This window comes from Nomascus leucogenys, chromosome 6 (assembly GCF_006542625.1).
Source record: "Nomascus leucogenys isolate Asia chromosome 6, Asia_NLE_v1, whole genome shotgun sequence".
Classification (NCBI taxonomy): domain Eukaryota; kingdom Metazoa; phylum Chordata; class Mammalia; order Primates; family Hylobatidae; genus Nomascus; species Nomascus leucogenys.
In genome coordinates this window covers 44026309-44046873 of record NC_044386.1, presented here as the reverse complement: position 1 = coordinate 44046873, position 20565 = coordinate 44026309, and the positions used below count along the sequence as shown (strand labels likewise).

At 38.2% G+C, this 20565-nt stretch overlaps 1 protein-coding gene and 1 pseudogene across 8 annotated transcripts in view; one reads left to right on the top strand and one right to left on the bottom strand.

Annotated features, from left to right (window-relative positions):
- The window catches only part of TCF12 (transcription factor 12), a 380664-nt gene that overhangs the window by 329089 nt on the left and 31010 nt on the right, over window positions 1-20565 (top strand). For 4 of the 8 annotated variants that reach the window (XM_003266968.4, XM_030814044.1, XM_030814047.1 and 1 more), the window contains 4 exons: window positions 6342-6420; window positions 14241-14314; window positions 15311-15382; window positions 16147-16353. In XM_003266968.4, coding sequence (XP_003267016.1) covers window positions 6342-6420; window positions 14241-14314; window positions 15311-15382; window positions 16147-16353 — 432 coding nt within the window. The remainder of the gene's footprint in view (window positions 1-6341; window positions 6421-14240; window positions 14315-15310; window positions 15383-16146; window positions 16354-20565) is intronic. The other 4 variants (XM_003266967.4, XM_030814045.1, XM_003266969.4 and 1 more) reach the window with 2 other exon arrangements.
- LOC101177657 lies at window positions 9382-10916 on the bottom strand (annotated as a pseudogene).

The window sequence follows — 20565 nt, the reverse complement described above, 5'->3', positions numbered from 1 at the left end:
GTCTAAAGCCCTTTTCATTAGCCTCTGGCTTATTGGCACCCTGCTGATTGGAATAGACCATGACTGATAGGAGGAGGAGTCTCATTTGTTGGAGTAAAATGAGGCATATTACCGTTTAAGCCTGGCAGAAGGTATTGGGAGTTATTCATTATTGGTCATTTAACAGTGTGAGGACCATGAACTGCATGCAGAATGAGTGCTTACTTTGTTTAGGCTCTAGGCTCTGAATCACTCTTTACCCCCATTTTTTTAAGTAACTGATTTTGTTCTTCTTTTTATTCTTACCTTCATACATCAATGTAGGAGTTCTTTTAAGGCCAGGAAGTATGAAAAGAAACGTATTCCTGATTTAGAATACTCTGCCAAATAAAGCCTGTGTTTAGAACTTAAAGTAGTACAATTTTTATAGAACAAGTGTGATATGTTTGTGATTTGGTAATAAAATAAACACTCAGAGATAAAGCTTAGTGAAATGACCTGTGATCCAAAAGGCTGTGTTACCATACTTTTCAAATGTTGTATTGCTCCTCCTCTCCCACCATACACATTCTTTTTATGAAAGTGAAAGTGATTTTTTAAAAAGTCCTGTAACTTACAGGGCTATCTGTAAATTTAGGAAAAGTATTGATAACAGTTCTGCCTGTCATCACTTTAACTGGCAAAGTAGAACCAGTGACTGTGATGGATGAGTGGAAAAATTGGCTTTTATTGTACAGATGGAGAAGCTGCTTTTGGAAAAAATACCAGAAATGATGTATTTTTATACTTGATATGTTTTTGGTGCTGCTTCTCCCATTTAGACAGTGATTTTTTTTTTTTTTTAAGTTTACACCAATTTTACATATAGCATTGGGGCATTTCACCAAGTCATGTAAAGATGGTGCTCTTATATGACTCTAAACTATAACCTCTTCCTTCCTTGATATAAAGGAGCTTTCACCAGTTGTTGACATGGTTAGGGATTGTTTAAGTGTAAGGACAGAGTTTTCAGGGAAAATCGGGATTGGTAGTCCATTTCTACCCTCAAAAGCCCATGCCTACCTAACAGTGTGATATGGACAGCTTAGTACATCAACACTAATTCCCAGAAATGGTGAAACCTCACCATATGATTATTCTCAAAGCTTATGCCATAAAACTGATTTGAAATTAAGTCATATTTATAACAAGCTCTTTTGCCCTTGGTATTTCTGTTGCTGACCCACATTGTATAAATAGCAAGATAAATACTACCATTTATTGAGTCCTGCTTTTTATCAGTTAGTATTATAGCAAATTTCAATTGTAGTTTAATCACTCAAGTTAAAAATACATATATTGGGCACCTACTTGTACAAGATACTGGCATACAATAATGGATTCAATATTGACCAGTATAAGTTTCCTGTCTTCAAAGAGCTTGTAGTCAACGAGAGAAGACAGATATACAAATAATGATAATGTATAACACAGTGTGAAGTAAAAGAGCAGAGAGAAGTTCAGACTATTTTCTAAGAGTATAAGGAAGGTGAAAATGTATAAATGGGGAAGTGACATTGGAACTGAGCTTTGATAAGTAGAATTCCATCTGGGAGAGGTTAAGAAACAAGCGTTCTGAAAGGAGGACAAGCTGTGTTTAGAAAATGAAAAAAATATTTTGTTTGCGTAATAGGGTATGTAGGTTAAAAGCAGATTATAAGGGCTGGGTGTCACCGCGCCTGTAATCCCAGCACTTTAGGAGGCTGAGGCAGTGGGATCACCTGAGGTCAGGAGTTCGAGACCAGCCTGACCAACATGGAGAAACCCCGTCTCTGCTAAAAATACAAAATTAGCCTGGCATGGTGGCGCATGCCTGTAATCCCAGCTAGTCGGGAGGCTGAGGCAGGAGAATCACTTGAACCCAGGAGGCAGAGGTTGTGGTGAGCTGAGATCGCACCATTGCACTCCAGCCTGGGCAATAAGAGTGAAAGTCCATCTCAAAAAAACAAAAAAAGAGGAAAAAAAATTAGCCGGGTATGGTGGTACACGCCTATGTAATCCCAGTTGCTTGGGAGGCTGAGGCAGTAGAATCACTTGAACCTGGTTGCAATGAGCCGAGATCGTGCCACTGCACTCCAGCCTGGGCGACAGAGCAAGACTCCATCTCAAAAAAAAAAAAAAAAAAAAAAAGTTTTTGAGAACAGTAGTTCAGGGCAATTATGTACAGGATGGAAAGAGAGGGGAGTAACTAGAAATATAAACACTTAAGTAGTCCAGCCGCAAGTTTGAGTAGAGATTTCAAGTGGTATCATGGCAGTGATTATGACATGTGCCTGTCCCAGAAACATTAGAGAATTGTGGATATTGGTGTCTCCAGAGGGAAGGGTAGAGTGGCAGAGGAAAAGAGGAGAGAGTACTTATGGTAACCATAAGCATGGTGTTACTAACCTAAATAGAAGAGATGGGAAGGATGGGAAGCTTGGGGTGGTGGTACAAAATTTGGGTTTGGACATAACTGAGCTTGAGATGAAAAAAGAGCATGTCCAGATAGAAAAGTCTAGCAACCAGTGTGACAAGAGAGATACCAATTTAGGAGTCATTCACCTGGATGTGATGGTTGATATTTGACAAAGAATACTATTACCAAGAGATGAAGCACAGGGAAGTGAAAGAATACTGAGACTAGAATTCTGGGGAAACCTACATTAAGGGAAATGGAAGAGTAAAATAGAGATGGACCCTAGGGACTTTATCAAATACAAGGACTGAAAAGAATCACTTAAGTGGAAATTCCTAGCATGGATTATGCTTTTCATTCTTAATGACAACTGTATATCTGTACATTGAACCCTCACCATTTATCTGCACTGTTGTGGAATCTGAGGCTACATTAATAAGAGAAATTCCTCCTTCTTCTGGGGCTTATATTTTACCATGGGAAAGGATAAAAAAACAGGTAACAAACAAATATAGATGATTAGAAATACAGTGTAAGCACTATGAAGAATATGAAAGCAGGAGTATGTGACAGAAAATGCTGCTTCATGAGTTGCGCTAGTTGACAGTTTTGCATAGAACTGACGATTTCTCACTCATCCATCCACCATCAGTGTTATCAGCCTTTCCCTCCTTTGCCAATATTGTAGTCAAGACATATTTCATAAAGATGAGCATCAATTGCTCATAAATGGTATAATTATTTGAATTTTGAACATAAGAAATGGTGGTTTTCAGTGGCAAAGAGGTATGTTGAGGGCTGGGTGCAATGGCTCCCGCCTGTAATCCAAGCACTTTGGGAGGCCAAAGCAGGCAGATCATTTCAGCCTAGGAGTTCAAGACCAGCCTGAGCAACATAGCGGAACCCCATCTCTACAAAAAATACAGAAATGTTGGGTGTGGTGGTGAGGGCTTGTAGTCCCAGCTCCTTGGGAAGTCAAGGTGGAAGGATTGCTTGAGCCCAGGAAGTTGAGGCTGCAGTGAGCCATGATTGCACCACTGCACTCCAGCCTGGGTGACAGAGCAAGACCCTGTCTCAAAAAAAAAAAAAAAGAAAAAGCAAGAAAAGGAAAAGGTACATTGCAACATGTTTTGTTTCTGTTGAAGTTTGATGACCTTCCCTAATTTACTTATGTAGTTGAAATAAATCAATGTATGTGTGCAAAGCCACCAGGAACAAAAGTGTACTTTTCCAAGCTAATTTTCCATGTGTCCAATGAATGTTTTAAAAGGTAACAACTTAAAAACCAACAATATTGATTTTTTTTTTTTTTTTCATACAGAGTCTTACTCTGTCACCCAAGCTGGAGTGCAGTGGCTCGATCTCGGCTCACTGAAACCTCCACCTCCCAGATTCAAGCAATTCTCCTGCCTCAGACCCCGCGAGTAGCTGGGATTACAGTTGCCCACCACGCCCGACTAATTTTTGTATGTTTAGTAGAGACGGGATTTCTCCGTGTTGGCCAGGCTGGTCTCGAACTCCTGACCTCAGGTGATCCGCCTGCCTCAGCCTCCCAAAGTGCTGGGATTATAGGCATGAGCTACCGCACCCGGCCTAATATTGGCCTTATCACCTGAGGTCGGGAGTTCGAGACCAGCCTGACCAACATGGAGAAACCCCGTCTCTGCTAAAAATACAAAATTAGCCTGGCATGGTGGCGCATGCCTGTAATCCCAGCTAGTCGGTAGGCTGAGGCAGGAGAATCACTTGAACCCAGGAGGCAGAGGTTGTGGTGAGCTGAGATCGCACCATTGCACTCCAGCCTGGGCAATAAGAGCGAAAGTCCATCTCAAAAAAACAAAAAAAGAGGAAAAAAAATTAGCCGGGTATGGTGGTACATGCCTATGTAATCCCAGTTGCTTTTGAACTCTTTTCCATAGCTTTACTTTTCCAAAATAGCTTTTTAAATAGAGTATACAGTGTCTAGATCCTGACTATTTGAGATAGTTGATGTATAAAGGCATTTACAATTATAAGTTACTAACGTCATACAAATTGGCGTATTTTGTTTGAAGTGCATATATCCATTTGTAGTCAAAGGAAGGTAGACTTTGGGCTGCTTACAGTTTGAAAGCCTGTTACCTTTTTAAAAAATGAAATTTGGTGGGCCGTGGTGGCTCACACCTGTAATCCCAGCCAGCACTTTGGGAGGCCGAGGTAGGTGGGTCACCTGAGGTCAGGAGTTCAAGACCAGCCTGTCCAACATAGTGAAATCTTGTCTCTACTAAAAATACAAAAATTAGCCAGGCGTGGTGGCATGCGCCTGTAGTCCTAGCTACTGGGAGGCTGAGGGGGGAAAATCACTTGAACCTGGTAGGTGGAGGTTGCAGTGAGCCAAGATCACGCCACTGCACTCCAGCCTGGGTAACAGAGTGAGACTCCATCTCAGGGAAAAAAAAAAAAAAAAATGAAATTTGCAAATTGTGACTTGTAGAGTTTTGTCGGATATGAACCTGTCCCAATATCTGGCTTTGTCAAATCTTGAAAGAATATTATTATGCTTTCTTTAAAAATAATGTTGAAATTCCTTGTATGCTGTAAATTGGGTCTCTTTAAATTCATTAGAGCTCTAAGTTTATTCAAAGCAAGGTCATTTCTACTGGATGACTTTTTGCACTCACAAATAGTTTTCCTTTTTAAAATATTTGACCACAATTTATCCATATAAGTTGCTTTGTCTGCCCTAAGTGCTGAGATATGAAAATGATTATTATGCATATTAAAAGAATAGGATTGTCCAAGAAGAGATCTTAGGGATGGGCCTTTGGTGCCTGGATTAAGGGGACTTTTAAAGTGTTTACTGTTGTTGCCAGGCACCATGGCTCACGCCTGTAATCCCAGCACTTCGGAAGGCCAAAGTGGGTGGATCACCTGAGGTCAGGAGTTCAAGACCAACCTGATCAACATGACAAAAACCCATCCTAAAAAAAAGTTAGCTCGGCATGGTGGCATGCACTCGTAGTCTGAGCTACTAGGGAAGCTGAGACAAGAGAATCGCTTGAACCTTGGGGGGTGGAGGTTGCGGTAAGCTGAGATTGCGCCACTGCACTCCAGCCTGGGTGACAGAGTGAGACTTCATCTCAAAGTGTTCACTATTGAATTAGATAAACTTGAATTAATCTCTGTCACCATTTATTTTTGGCAATATGAAATATATATAAAGTATTGCAACAAAACTTTGAGCCAGAATACCTAAATTTATGCATCCCGATAATTTATCCTTTTCAAAGTAGACCTATTAGGATTTGAAGTCCACAAATCATCTTGGAAACAATTTTTGAATCATAACAGGATTGTTTCACTTTCTTCAAAGGTGACAAAGTATCTTCTGAGAATAAGTTTAATGTTTTACAACACTCAATCATTTGGAGCTAAAATTGGCAAAAATGTGGTTGATCAAACTGAGTAACTTTTTAAATGAGAGGTAAGGGGTAACTATTAAAAAGATTATTTTCTTTGTTCAGCTTTTAAACTGTCCTTAAAGACCATTCTAAAACATAGTATTAATAGTTTTCTGAGGTGATTATTTTTAAAGATACCACTTATTTAGGTAACATATTCTAGAAAGATTGTCAGATTTGTTAACTTTGTAGATACTTCTCCTTTTTCTGTTCTAACAAAAACTTTAAGTTATTTTCACCTAGAATAATAAAGAAATACATGTGATCTATTTTATTCCTCTCATATTAGAATATACATACTTTTTAATCCTGTTTTTTAAACTGAGGCTTCTGTATGATGAAACAGTCTAAAACTTGACGAGAAATTTTTTCACTCTGAAGTCTTGGGGTGACAACTAGATTATAAAAATAACTCCATGTGAATGGATTTGTGTATGTGCTGTTGTCACATATTGATACATGTGTATTTCTTGTTTTCTGGTTAGATTTATTCTCCTGACCATACCAGCAGTAGTTTTCCATCAAATCCATCAACACCAGTTGGATCACCTTCACCTCTCACAGGTAGGCTTCTGTTTAACTACTTCTAACTTGGGGGGGCTACTTGGAAATATTTCTAGTTCATTTATTTCTCAACAAACTTTAATAAAAATTTGTGAAAAATCATTTAGATTTTGACTGTAAGAAAGTATGTAAAGAGAGCCTTCCTCTTGAATTCATTTTGGAGAATATTGAAATATTTGCTAGTTTTGAATTATTTATTAATCTTTCCTGATTCTTAATTTGTTATCATTTCTAAGAACAGTAGTTACAACAGGATAAAAACAAGACCAGGCAATTGGAATGAAGATAAAATATGGAGAAAGAATGAATCAAAAATTTTTCTAAAGTAATTTTTTTAGAGACAGGGTCTTACTCTGTTGCCCTGGCTGGAGTGTAGTGGTATGGTCTCGGCCCACTGCAGCCTCCAACTCCTGGGCTCAGATGATCCTTCCACCTCAGCCTCCTGAGTAACTGGGACTGCAGGTGTATGCCACCATGCCAAGCTAATTTTTTTACTTTTTGTAGAGACTGGGTCTCATTATGTTGCCCAGCCTAGACTTGAACTCCTGAGCTCAAGCAATCCTCCCACCTTGGCCCCCCAAAATGCTGGGATTACAGGTGTCAGCCACCATACCCACCCCCCAAAAAATGGTTTTTGTAAGATAGCATGTAAAATAAACAAGATTAATCTATTTAAAAGTACATGTAACTTCCTCCTTGTTCTCCACACTTGTCATGTACTACGGGTAAGATTCAAAGATGAATAACTATTTCTGCTAGATAGTCTGTTTTTATTTGTAGGTCAACTAAGTTATTTCACATAGATACAAAAATTCTTGGGAATGTTGTGGTTTTTCTGCTAAGGAAAAAAACTCTCTGTGAAGGTGGATGAGTATTGTTAGTGGAGATAAGTGGTTCACATTTGTTTTTGTTTTGTTTGAGATGGAGTCTCGCTCTGTTGCCCAGGCTGGAGTGCAGTGGCATAATCTCGGCTTACTGTCACCTCCACCTCCTGGGATCAAGGGATTCTCCTGCTTCAGCTTCCCGAGTAGCTGGGATTACAGGCATCTGCCACCACGCCTGGCTAATTTTTATATTTTTTTGTAGAGATGGAGTTTCACCATGTTGGCCAGGCATGTCTCGAACTCCTGACCTCAAGTGATCCACCTGCTTCATCCTTCTCCCGAAGTGCTGGGATTACAGGCGTGACCCACTGCGCCCGGCCCACATGTTTTTTTTTCTTAATATTTTTCACATTAGTTTAGATAACTTCTAAATACTATCCTACAGTATAAATTTTTGGAGACATGATTGATGTTACTGTAAATGGGATTTTTTTTATTTCTTAGGAATAAATATAAGTATATAAAAATGTTTAACATCTTTTAAGCTATAATTTTAAAACTCGAACTGTATTTTTCTGAGCAGTGTTTGGAGAAAAGCCTTGCTGAAGAAAAAATATGTTAGACTGTTTTGAGGAAAAGGCATTAGGCAACTGGGTAAAGTTACCATATTCCTCCAACAACAGTTGGGGAAATAATTCTGTTTTCCTAATCAAGCCATTAGTTAAGTCCATGCAGTTTTGTGTTTTGTTGTTGTTGTTAAGCCTTTTTGCACTGTGGCCCTGGCCATCACCTATGCTTTGTGTATTAGCCTGTGGCTCTACTAAGAAGCATTCCGGTTTGGGGATGATGAACTGCTGGCAGCTGCTTTCAGCTATTAGCAGGTTCTGCCACTCTCTCAGACACCAGGGCTTCAGCTGTCTAGTAAAAGTTAAACAGCTGTTCCCACATAGACAAGACTATGAAAGACCCATTGACTTAAAGTTGTTGTTTAGCAGAGCTGAAATTACAGGAAGAATGATGTAACTCTAACCCTACTCACCCTCTTTGCACAGTTTTACTAAAATTATCAATGTCATTTTTGCCACAGCTTGTTTCACTTTCTCATCCAAGGCATCCATATCAGCATTCCCACTACCTCTCCTTGTCTGTCTAGTAAGATAGCTGCCAAAGTATCCTTTGGTTTTAATGAACACTGAGTAGGAAGGCAGGCCATGGCGGAGCTCAGCATCTATGAAGGGTCATCAGTGAAAGGCAGAATCCAAGATTTAGACATTTTCCAAAAAACTAGTGGTCACAAGTAAAATCTTACATTTCCTCCTTCATCTTTATTTGATATTTAATGGGCGATGCTTTTTCTCTTTAATTCAGGTTGTTAATGAAAATCTGGACTGTTGAATTATGTAATGAAGGCTTCTTTTTCAATTCAGCAGTCATAATCAAAGAAAAATAACTTTCACATACTTGTGTTGAAACAGCAAGTCAAAGACTGATTTTAGGCAGGTGCATCTCTCGTGTCTCCTGTGTCTGCGGTTCTTATCTACACACACACACCCCTACCCACCCATAGCAGGGCAGAGATGAGATAGAAAGAAGAAAGGAAAGCACTCTGTGATAAAATATTCACTGTCAAAGGGAAAAAAAAAGGAAAAGAATAGAGCAAACCAGATCTCCTATATAAATATATAGACATTATTTTGCATCTTGTGTGGCAATGGCCTGTTATCTAGAATAAAAAAATTCTCCCCACTCTGTGAGTAGAATTCTCCACACTTGCCCTATTCCTTATGCTTTTGAGCATCAGTTAGACTTAGCACAGGTCTTTTAAAGATAGATACACAGGTGCAGAGCCACATAAGCAGCTTCTAAGGCCATCATTCTTTAAATCCCCAGTGTTTTCCTTGGGAACTTTTCAGGTCAAGAGCATACATTTCTACATAGAGAGTGCTTAGAAGGAAAGTTCTGAGATATTGTTATCAGTTAGGATGCTTTAGGCTAAAATGGGAAGAAACTCTTTTCTCAGCTAGTCTGAACAGTAAGAGGATTTATTATCTTGTGTAGTGAGGTCCTGGCCCCCTATGTCAGGGCTGCTGCTCTACTTTGCAGTTCTTCCTCAGGCTGGTAGTAGGACAGCAGTTCAAGGTAATACATGCAGGCGTAACAATCTCCAATAGATGAAAAAAGGACCATCTCTTTTTTTTTTTAAGTTAAAAATTCCCTAATTTTTTATTCCCGGTACCACTACCACAATTTACAGGGCAATATACCTCATGTAGTGAAAAGAAAAAGACAAAGCTACAACAGATAAAAGACCTCAGGAATATACATCTTATTGACACTACATTGCATTAGTCAGTAGCTGCACTTTTTGCAAACTGGCTGTGACAGTGCTGAACAAAAATGGTTTCCTGTTTCACCTGCAGTAACTTTTCTGACTATGGATTATTGTTCCTTCTGTGGCAGATTTTTACAGTTCCTCTAATGCCTTTGGGACAACTGTCTCAAAGCAACCTACAGCTTTCCTGACAACTCCTCATTCTCTCTCCTGCTAAGAACTGTAGCCCTTTTCTGCTGTTTTTAGAACCTTCTGCTACCATATCTACCACTTTCACCACCGTAGGGAATACCTGAGTTTCTTCCACCAAAAGTGCTCCCTTTCATGGGTTCATAGTTTGATTGCTGTTGTTCACTATAATTTCCGAAATCATTATAGTTCCCACCGCCACCGTAGTTAACCACCGCCAAAATTTCCTCCTTCACTCCACCGTCACGCCACCACCACCACCATATCCTTGGTCCATCACCATCATAGCCCTCTCTACTACTGTAACCAGGACTACCACCATAGTTGCTACCATCACCTCCAAATCCGTTATATCCGCCATCACCTCCTCCATAACTACCTCTGCTGCCACCACCTTCACCACCATAGCCTCCTCTTCCACCAGAGTTTCCACCACAGCCAAAACTACCTCTACCACCTCCAAAGTTTCCTCCATAATAAAATTGCCAGATCTACCTCTATGACCTCTGTCATCCAGCAGACTACATCTCTTGTTTAGAAAGGGCCTTTTTTACTTCACAGTTACGCCCATTAATAGTGTGATATTTCTGAACAACTATTTTATTAACAGTATCATGATCATCAAGAGTTATAAAAGCATATCGTGTCTTTTTTCCACTCTGCCTGTCTTCCATAACTTCTATGGTTTCAATCTTGCCATACTTTTCAAAGTAGTGTCTCAAATATATTCTTCTGTTTCTTCTTTAATATCACCAACAAAAATTTTCTTCACTGTTAGATGGGCACCAGACTTTACAGAATCCTCTGTAGAACAGCTCTCTTTGGTTCCACTACAAACCTATCAGCCTTGTGTGGTCTAGCACACCTTGCTGCCTCCACCTCTTCAACACAAGAGTAAGTCACAAAACCAAAGCCCCTGGAACATTTTGTTTGGGGGCTCATTACCACACAATCTGTGAGTGTGCCCCATTTCTCAAAATGTCTCTTAAACTATCATCTGTAGTTTCAAAGCTCAGACCACCAATAAAAAGTTTTCTCAAAAGCTCTGGTTCCTTTGAAGCATGGCCCTCCTCCCCCACCACCCCAGCCCCACAGTGGTGGCAACGGCTGCAGTTGGGCTGGGGGCCACCAGGCAGCGGTTTTACCTCCATTTTGAGATCAGACAACCAGACTCACCTCTTCCAACTCAAGTTCAGTATCCCATCTCTTTCTTTTAAGAGTCTTTTAAAAATTATTTTAAGGATCCTTTTCCAGAAGCCTCTTAAACAGATTTCCCCTTACGTCTTATTGGCCAGCACAGGGCCTAATGCAGTTGCTTGCAGCAGAAATGGTGCCACCATGTTTATCTTAGCATCTGGATTTATCCCTAGAGCTAAGAATAGAATTGCTGTCTCCTGGTTCCTATTAGGAAAGGACAGACCCACCTCCCACACCCCTTGTGAACAAAATCAGTGCTCTGGCCACAAGATAGAAGAGAGGAATGGCTTTGTTTACTACAATTGTTATTTAGGAAAAGATGAGCATTTGCAGTAAGAGAATAAGTTTACTAAGGGAGCTTGGAAGGCAAACAAGCAAAGTCATCCTTTGCCTTTCATTACCTCCTTCTGGAATATAAATGAATAAAAGTTCAATAATTGTAGTACTCAATAGTAATCTTCAGAGCATTCACAGAAAAAAATAAAAAGGAGAGAAAGATAAATTCTCAGTTTCAGCTAATCAATGAGCTACTTATTTTTATTACCTGTCAGATTGCCTGGTGTTAAGTCAGTTACCTGACTTCAGCATGCTTTAAAAAAGTGCGTTACACTGGAACAGGCCAGTCTGTAATAAAAACAAAATAAGTTTAAGTGTATGTATATTTTTTTCCAGTTTAATGAATTACACATTGAAGATAGACCTTTGTACAGTTTTTTTAATGGTACCGAAAATTATCTAGATGATTTATTACCCGAGTAATTCAGTGTGCACATCTGATTCCTCAATATTAAGCTGGTGAACAATCACAAAAACTGCCTGTTTTGCAAAAGCAGATGCCTGCTGACAATTCTGAGGCATTTGAACATAAAACTGGTGTTAATATTGCACACAAAGTAAGTAATTTGGTGATCAGGCTCCTATTACAGGGGGCTTACAGAAGGAGTAGAAAAAATGATTGAAAAGTAAAATATTACCAACATTAAGATAAGTTCTTTTTTAATAATTAAAGGTATTTTTCAAAACCGATTATGATTAACCTGGTCACCTAAAATTCATAATTCTGCATCAGTGCTTAGAAAGCAGTAATGCACTGAAATCAGCAGTAAGGTGTTGGCTGGTTGTTTTTATATATTTTTCATATAGTCAGTTATTGAGATTTTCTGGTTGATCAGTTCTGCCTTTTAATTATAAAATTAGCCCACAAGCTTTTGTTTCGATGAGCAATTTTAGATTGTCCATAATTTGTTTGTGGTTGATTTATGATTACATTTGTATGTCTAGCAGGAAGCCTTTAATGGTCCTCAAAATAATTTGTTTATAATTTGCTCATAAGTAAAAAAAAAAAATTGTTACCTGAAGTACATATTTTTTTCTCACAATTTTAGTATTTAAAGTATATTTATGTAATTATAACAGTATGCATATAATTAATTGTGAAATCTAATCAGGTTATGAAGAATCTGTATCCAACTTTTCAACTTGCAAAATGTATATAATTGATGAGTACAATTACTACATTGTTTCATAATTAAAGTCTTGTTCAGCTAAAATGAACTATAATAGTTCTAATTTACCTCAGGTTGTTCTAAGATAGCAAATAAACTGTAGTGTCACATTAGCTTCCTAAATATGGCAAATTGACTTGCAATAAAAGGTTCTAGTGTGAGACAAATTAAACCTTCAACTTCCAACTTTGATTTCTAATAAAATTCAAATTGTCACTGAAGCTTTTATTAAGAACAAAAATATATGTAATTAAATAGTCTTTATTATTTTCTGTAAATGACTTATTTTCAGATGCACAATCATGAAATAATGAAGATTTTGATCAGTTGTTTTTGTCTTTTTCCTTTTAAAGGTATTTTCGCAAGACCGTTAAAACATTGCCTTCTCTCTAACATATGGATGAATTATTTTATTTTTTTATGCTTCTTTTCATTCTTTATACTCTGAACTTGTATCTTTTCTTTTTCTATCTTTATTTTTTAAATTAGATTTATACCTTTCTAACATCAAAGGGTAAACAACATCTAACAGAAGTTTTTATAACATTTTCCTAATTAATGTATTTGGTATAAACTATTTTGGGAAATTTTTTAATAGATGACCCCAAGATCATTTACAGTCATGGGAAATTTATTCATCTGTGTATTGCTAGAGGCACTGTCAGTTAATATTACCCCTTAGTAAGGCAGTTTGTCCTTACGTTAATATGTTTATACGCTTTGATTCAGAAATGCCACTTATCCTCAAGACATCCTTCCCCCTGGGGGAAAAAAACTCAAGAGTAATGTTTACTATATCACTGTTCATAGTAGCCGAGTGATAACAACCAAAATGTCTAGCAGTGAAATAATAGTGGCTAAGCAAATTAGGTGCAGAAGCCAGGCACAATGGCTTGCACCTGTAATTCCACCACTTTGTGAGGCTGAGGCGGGCGGATCACTTAAGGTCAGGAGTTCGAGACCAGCCTGGCCAATGTGGTGAAACCTTGTCTCTACTGCAAATACAGAAACTAGCTTGGCGTGGTGGTGTGTGCCTGTAATCCCAGCTACTTGGGAGGCTGAGGCAGGAGAATTGCTTGAACCTGGGAGGTAGAGGTTGCAGTGAGTCAAGATTGTACCAATGCACTCCAGCCCAGGTAACAGAGCGAGACGCCATCTCAAAAAAAAAGAAAAAAAATTAGCCAACATGGTGACACACACTTGTAGTCCCAGCTACTCGGGAGGCAGAGGCAGGAGAATCTCTTGAACTCAGGAGGTGGAGGTTGCAGTGAGCCAAGATCGTGCCACTGCGCTCCAGCCTGGGCGACAGTGAGACTCCATCTCAAAAAAAAAAGAAAAAAACCAAACAAAAAACAGATTAGGTATAGAGAATAAGGGAAATATTAATGTAGTCATTAATAGTATTATCAAAATTTCTGTACAATGCTAGAGGAAGGGGGACAGAATTTTAAAAGTGTGTACATTATAAGTGCATTTTCTCAAGATACATAGGCATGTGGACTAAGTCTAAAGAATGTGCAAACATAAAAGGTAGCTGTATTTAAAATTGCAGAGTTTTTTTTTCTGTTTTCTCAGCACCCCACTTTTTTTTATTAATAATGAAAGATTTTAAAAAATATATTGGGCTTATAAGTAGCCAATACTATGCTGAAGGCCGAACAAAAATATTCATGTAAATGTATTTAGTTATTGAGTATCTTTACCCTTTCCTTCACAACATTATCAAGATCACTGAGTTAACCCAGGTGTGTGGGTACTTTTGGGTTTTAACAGGTACCAGTCAGTGGCCCAGACCTGGAGGGCAAGCACCTTCATCCCCAAGCTATGAAAACTCGCTGCACTCCCTGGTAAGAGCCTCTTATACATCAGTTTTATCTGATAGCTTAGAGTTTGTTTGTTTTTAGTAAATCTGGCATAACAATAAAGAAACAGTAGGCTAGCATTGCACACGAGTTCTTTGTTAACAAATGGCTGATTCAGTTGAACAATATAAGACACATTGGGTATGCCTTTTGCCATCTGTTCTTTGGGACATCAGGCTTCTGGTGTCAGGACAGCTGATGTTAAAATTGTGTTATGAGGATTTTTGTTTCTTTGACAAATCTAGGGCTTAATCTTTCTATGCTTCTATGTCTACATATACAGGGAAACTTTTTTTAAAAAGACAAGTAAAAGCAAGAAAATTTAATCCAGCAATGCAAAATTTTACCCTTTTGTATTTTAACCTTTCTCATAATACTGTGTGTGGTTTATTATATTTCCATTAAAAATTTTAAGTGAATACCAGTGTTTTTTGTCATGAAAGTGTTATTTCCCATGTTTTCTTATGGAAAAAAAGTGTATTGTGCAAATCATACAAGCAAAACATTATTTAACAAGGCAGTAAAGGAACCTTCTAGATACTTGAGCATGAAGAATTTGTGGGAGAATGTCGACTACTGTTGCTTTTGTATACTTATATTTGTAACCCAGAATTACACAGTATAATAAAAACAAAATAAGGATGATTTGATGGAATGCTAAGTCATGCTCTTATTCATAATTCCAGGTTGCAAAGAGAAACATTCTTTTTCTGTGACTAACAGAACATTTTAAATTGAAGGAACGATTGCTTCTCATATATTTTGCAAGCAATTATAAGCAATATGTGCTGTTTAGATGCTAACCTCGTAACTTCCCTGTTGAATCCCAGCCTTTTCATGTCTTAATAAAATAGATCTCACAAGTCTTGGCGTTAACTTTACTAACATGTTATGCTGACATGCATATCAGCTATTTCCTCATCTCTTTTGGAGTTAATCTTAACCTGTGCTTTGCCTCCTGTTCTGTCTTGACTTTGCCAGAAAAATCGAGTTGAGCAGCAACTTCACGAGCATTTGCAAGATGCAATGTCCTTCTTAAAGGATGTCTGTGAGGTACTATTTCTTTTAGATGGTGCCTTTTTTGTGTTTCAATTAATTATATTTCCCATTATTCATTTAAAATCTTTAAGCTGTACAGACTCCAGTCTTTAAAAACCAAACGCTTGACTATTTCAGTTTTTATCACAGTATATAGGAATACTTTTGTCTCTTATGTTGTTGAAAGTGATCTTTTTAAAACAGCTCTACTGGCATGTGCTTTTGATTTTTTTAATTCTAATATGTTTGTGTATGGGGCGTGTGTGTATCCACAGGCAGACAATACCATTTATTTAGTTTTGTCAAAGAACATATCTGGATGTGTTCACCATGTAAGATACATGTGCTTTATATACTTAAGACAAAATTAAAACTTAAACTTACTGGATTTGAGGTCTCTTCCCTAAATTGCCATCATTCAAAGATCAGTATTAAAGTATAGGTTGTACTTTTTTTTTTTTTTTTTTCAGCAACTCTTATTGAGAAATGACATAGTATCCTTCATCTTTTGTAGAAGCTAAAAGAAATAACCTCATGGTAGTTTGGTAAATTCATTTTATAAAGCAGTGATTTGTTTCTGAAGCTTTGAAAATTTAGCATAATCTACATACATACAGCCTTTTTTTGTTGTTGATTTATAGTTCAGGTGGTTGCTTTTGAAGCTACTTGATACTGCATTTCACTTGCTATCTTCCACATATCACATAGTAGGAAACATAGCAGTTAGTGAATCTAACAGATGCCAGCAATAACCACCATGGTTTTTTTAATCCATACAGCAGTCTCGAATGGAGGATCGTTTAGACAGACTGGATGATGCAATCCATGTGCTGCGGAACCATGCTGTGGGACCTTCCACCAGTTTGCCTGCTGGTCACAGTGATATACACAGTTTATTGGGACCATCCCATAATGCACCAATTGGAAACCTCAATTCAAACTATGGAGGATCAAGCCTTGTTGCAAGCAGTCGATCAGCTTCAATGGTAAAATCATGCTCATCTTTTTTGTAGTAAACCCTAAAGATTCTTGTCCTAAATGTCTTTAATGAAATCTTTGGGAAGAGGATCTTTCTGAAAGGAAGATAAAGACTGACTTTTCAGAATTTTCTTTACTGTCTTTGGCAGTAAAGTATTGGCTAAGTATTAGTCCATAAAATCTTCTTGTGACCTTGTGCAAAAAGCATAAGCTTTCTACAAAGATCATTTTTAGCTTAAACTTGGATTTTTTTCCAGATGTGTAATAATTGGCACAGCAGTTTTTTCCTTGAAATAGTGCATAAGAAATCTGAATAGCAAGAGTTCTGATCTAGAAGAGTTGTTTATTGTAATTTAGAACCAGCCTTCAGTGGTAGAAAGAATGTGAAACTGTAATTTATACAGATCCAAATTTAAACTTTATTCCCAAACTGCAGGGGAGGTAGTTTTAAGAATGGCTGTAATTTCAGTAATAAATAAAGGCAACAATTTTAGATTAATCCACAAAGAGAATTTTTAAGAACTCTGTCCATCTTTTAAAAAAAATGATAATTTTTAAAGGGGGTGTTCGTTCTACAGCCATACACATCAAAAATTCTGTGTTTACCATCTTACGTTATTTTTTATCCAAATTATCTTTTAAAGAAATGAAGTTCTTTTTGAACCTGCTATTTTAAACTTATACCATGTGTTTGCATGTTTATGGCATGGTTTTTAAGGTTCATTGCATGCTGTGAAATGTTCTTCTACGAAGCAGATTTTTAGCTATAAGCCATGTGATGAAGGCTAAAACTTACCTATCATCAAAATAATCAGTTGCCCCAAATGCTGAAGGCTTGTATTCTGTAAGATAGGATTGGTTCCAGATTTTCACGCTCACATATCTTACACATACATATACTCATTTTTGAGCCTCTGAAGTAAACATCACACAAGGCTGCCTATTTTCTGAGAACTGTATTTTCAGCAGCATGGGTAACATTAGATGCCTGTTTTGTGTGTCTTTGTTTTTTTTAATGTCAGGAAATCTTGAAAATCAGTCTCCTTTTAAAGTACTTTTTATTGCTATTGATAAGCTAATAAGTGTCAAAACATATGTAAGTTATTAAACTAGTAGAATGGGGAAATGTCAGATGGCTCGCACCTGTAATCTCAGCACTTTGGGAGGCCAAGGCGGAGGATTGCTTGGAGTTCCAAGACTAGTCTGGGCAACAAAGTGAGACCCTCATCTCTACAAAAAATAAAAAAAAATTAGCCTGGCACAGTGGCATGTGCCTGTGGTCCCAGCTACATGGAAGGCTTAGGTGGGAGGATCTCTTGATCCCAGGAGGTCAAGGCTGCAGTGAGCCATGTTCATGCTACTGCATTCCAGCCTAGGCAATAGAGCAAGACCCTGTCTCACAAAAAAAAAAAAAAGAAAGAAAGAAAAAAATATGAGAGGGTATTGTTATCACTGTTGGTAGTAGTAATGAAATAATTTTAATGGTATAATAAAAGGAATTTGTTACAAATATGAATGCAGAATAACTTAATAATTTGTTGAAATACTATTTATCCTTATTTAGAAGCATGACTTAAAAATCAATATTCTTGAATTTTAAGTTTGTCTCAGCAGCAACATTTGCAGTTCTTACTCCTTACCTCTTAATGATTTTTTAATTCTTCACTTTTACTAGCTTACTGCTCCTATTCCAACTTATCAGCTACGGTATTTAATATATATCTGGCTCCTCCCAGTTGGAGTTTGCATAGAATGGAACCTCTGTCTTGAGAAAGTTGTTTTTTTTACCAATTTCGGATATTCCATATTAGAAAGGGAGACTTATCAAAATCTAGTCCTCCAAAGCTACCTAGAAACCTAGTGCATTTTAGAAGGACTGTTAGAGGGAAAAACTCTTTCACTGGATGGCACCCTAAAACTTGTAACTAAGAAAGCAGCTCCCACTATATGCTGAAGGAATGCACTGCCCACTTCAGAACAACAACAGAAGGTCTGCCAGAGATATTTTTTTGTCGTTGTTTTTTGTTTTGTTTTGTTTTTAGAGATGGAGTCTCGCTCTGTGGCCCAGGCTGGAGTGCAGTGGCGCAATCTCGGCTCACTGCAACCTCTGCCTCCCAGATTTAAGCGATTCTCCTGCCTCAGCCTCCCGAACAGCTGGGATTATAGGCACCCGCCACCACGTCCAGCTGATTTTTCTATTTTTAGTAAAGATGGGGTTTCACCATATTGGCCAGGCTGGTCTCAAACTCCTGACCTTATGATCCGCCCACCTTGGCCTCCCCAAGTGCTGGGATTACAGGCATGAGCCACTGTGCCCGGCCGGAGATATTCTTAAAAAGAAAAAAAAATCTCAAAGTAGTCTAGAAAAAATGGTCTTCTAAGACATGAGGTGAGTCTGGCTTAGTCTGAGCTGCAACATTAGTGCCACAGCAGCTAGCCCAAGCTGTTGTTCAGTGTGTCTATCACAGCCTTCTCTTCAGTCCCTGTCACCTTCTCAGCGGGTACAGAGCTGTGGCAAATCTGCCAGAAATCGTCTGCTATCTTCATCTCATCCAGACACAGTCACTAGTACTTTTAGCAGTGGAGATAAGATGTATCTGGCAGGCTTAGCCTCAAAATATAAAGTTACTAGCTGACAAAATCTGACACTGTCAGGTGAGTCAGTATTCGTCTCCTGTCCTTCTGAAGTAAGCCTTTTAGCTGTTGAGTCCTCAGTTCTCAGCTTCAGCAAAAAGACCAAAGGATGGAATGAAATGAAGATTAGTCTGCCACTGACTATCCCCGCAGAGTCTTAGGCATGTTGTTGAGGAAGACTCTGTCTTATCGTGGTAGTTCTTTTCCAAGTCTGAGGACGTCTTAGGCGTGTTGTTGAGGAAGACTCTGTCTTATCGTGGTAGTTCTTTTTCAAGTCTGAGGACTTCCATTAGTATTGCTGGGATCCCTTTGTTTACATGCTCAGCACCCACTTATATGGAATCAACTCTTCATATTCTTTCAGAGTGTATGATTTTGGGGGCATGTTTTTGTAACTCTTGCCAACTGTCTCTAAGATTAATCTCCAGCTTTTATTGTCCCCTCGTCACAACAATACATCCTCCTAACTAATCATGACTAAGAAATAATGTGGTTTTACATTCTGGAATCGATTCCCCACCCCCACCCTTACCCCGCCCCACCTTGTGTTTGGTCTCTTATAACTTTCCAGAAGTTTGTCTATCTTTTTCTGCATTAACATAAGTTAGTATTTGTTTTAGGCTCCTAATAATGGAGGCTATATGGCCAGACTTACAAAGTGATCACAGAAATCCTTGTTGATCAGCAATTTTGTACCACCATATAGAATTCATGAGGTCAGCTTCTTTCAAAAACATTTGCTTTTCATTATTCCATTTGTTTATTGCAGAGACTAGAATTATTCTGATAAACACAGATATTTTCAGGACTTCCACAGAACATTCAGATGACATTTTTGTTATAATGGAACTTTATCCTAATGGACAGCATCCTAATTGTAGGGCTTAAATATATCACTCTTCCTCCTAGCATTTAGAAAAGGGTTCAATATGCTTTTTCTATAAAGGGCCAGAGAGTAAATATTTTCAGCTTTGTAGGCTGTATAGTCTCTGTCACAACTACTTAACTCTGACAATGTAATACAAAAGCAGCTATAGACAATATGAAAACAGATGGGCATGGCTATATTCCAATAAAACTTTATTTACAAAAACAATCTCCTTTATTTACAAAAACACAGGTCAAGATTTGGCTACAGGCCAGACCTTGGGAATTCCTGACTTATAAATTGGCATCTCAGCAGATATAATGGGGTTAGCATGTTTTTCTTTTTCTTGGAACCTGTAACATTTGGCTTATGTTAATGAGTAGTTTGAGAGTTTTATTGAAGTAATTGGAATACTTGAGGCAAGCCAGGATACACTGGTAGTGGAAGAGTAAGAGTTGATGGCAGGATAAAAGTGGTACAGGCCAGGCATGGTGATTCACACCTGTAATCTCAGCACTTTGGGAGGCCAATCTGGATGGATTGCTAGAAGCAGGAGTTTGAAACCAACCTGGACAACAAAGTGAGAACCTGTATCTACAAAAAAAATTTTTTAATTAACTGGGCATGGTGGCATACACCAGTGGTCCCAGCTACTCAGGAGGCTGAGGCAGGAGGATTGCTGGAGCTCAGAAGTTTGAGGCTGCAGTGAGCCATGATC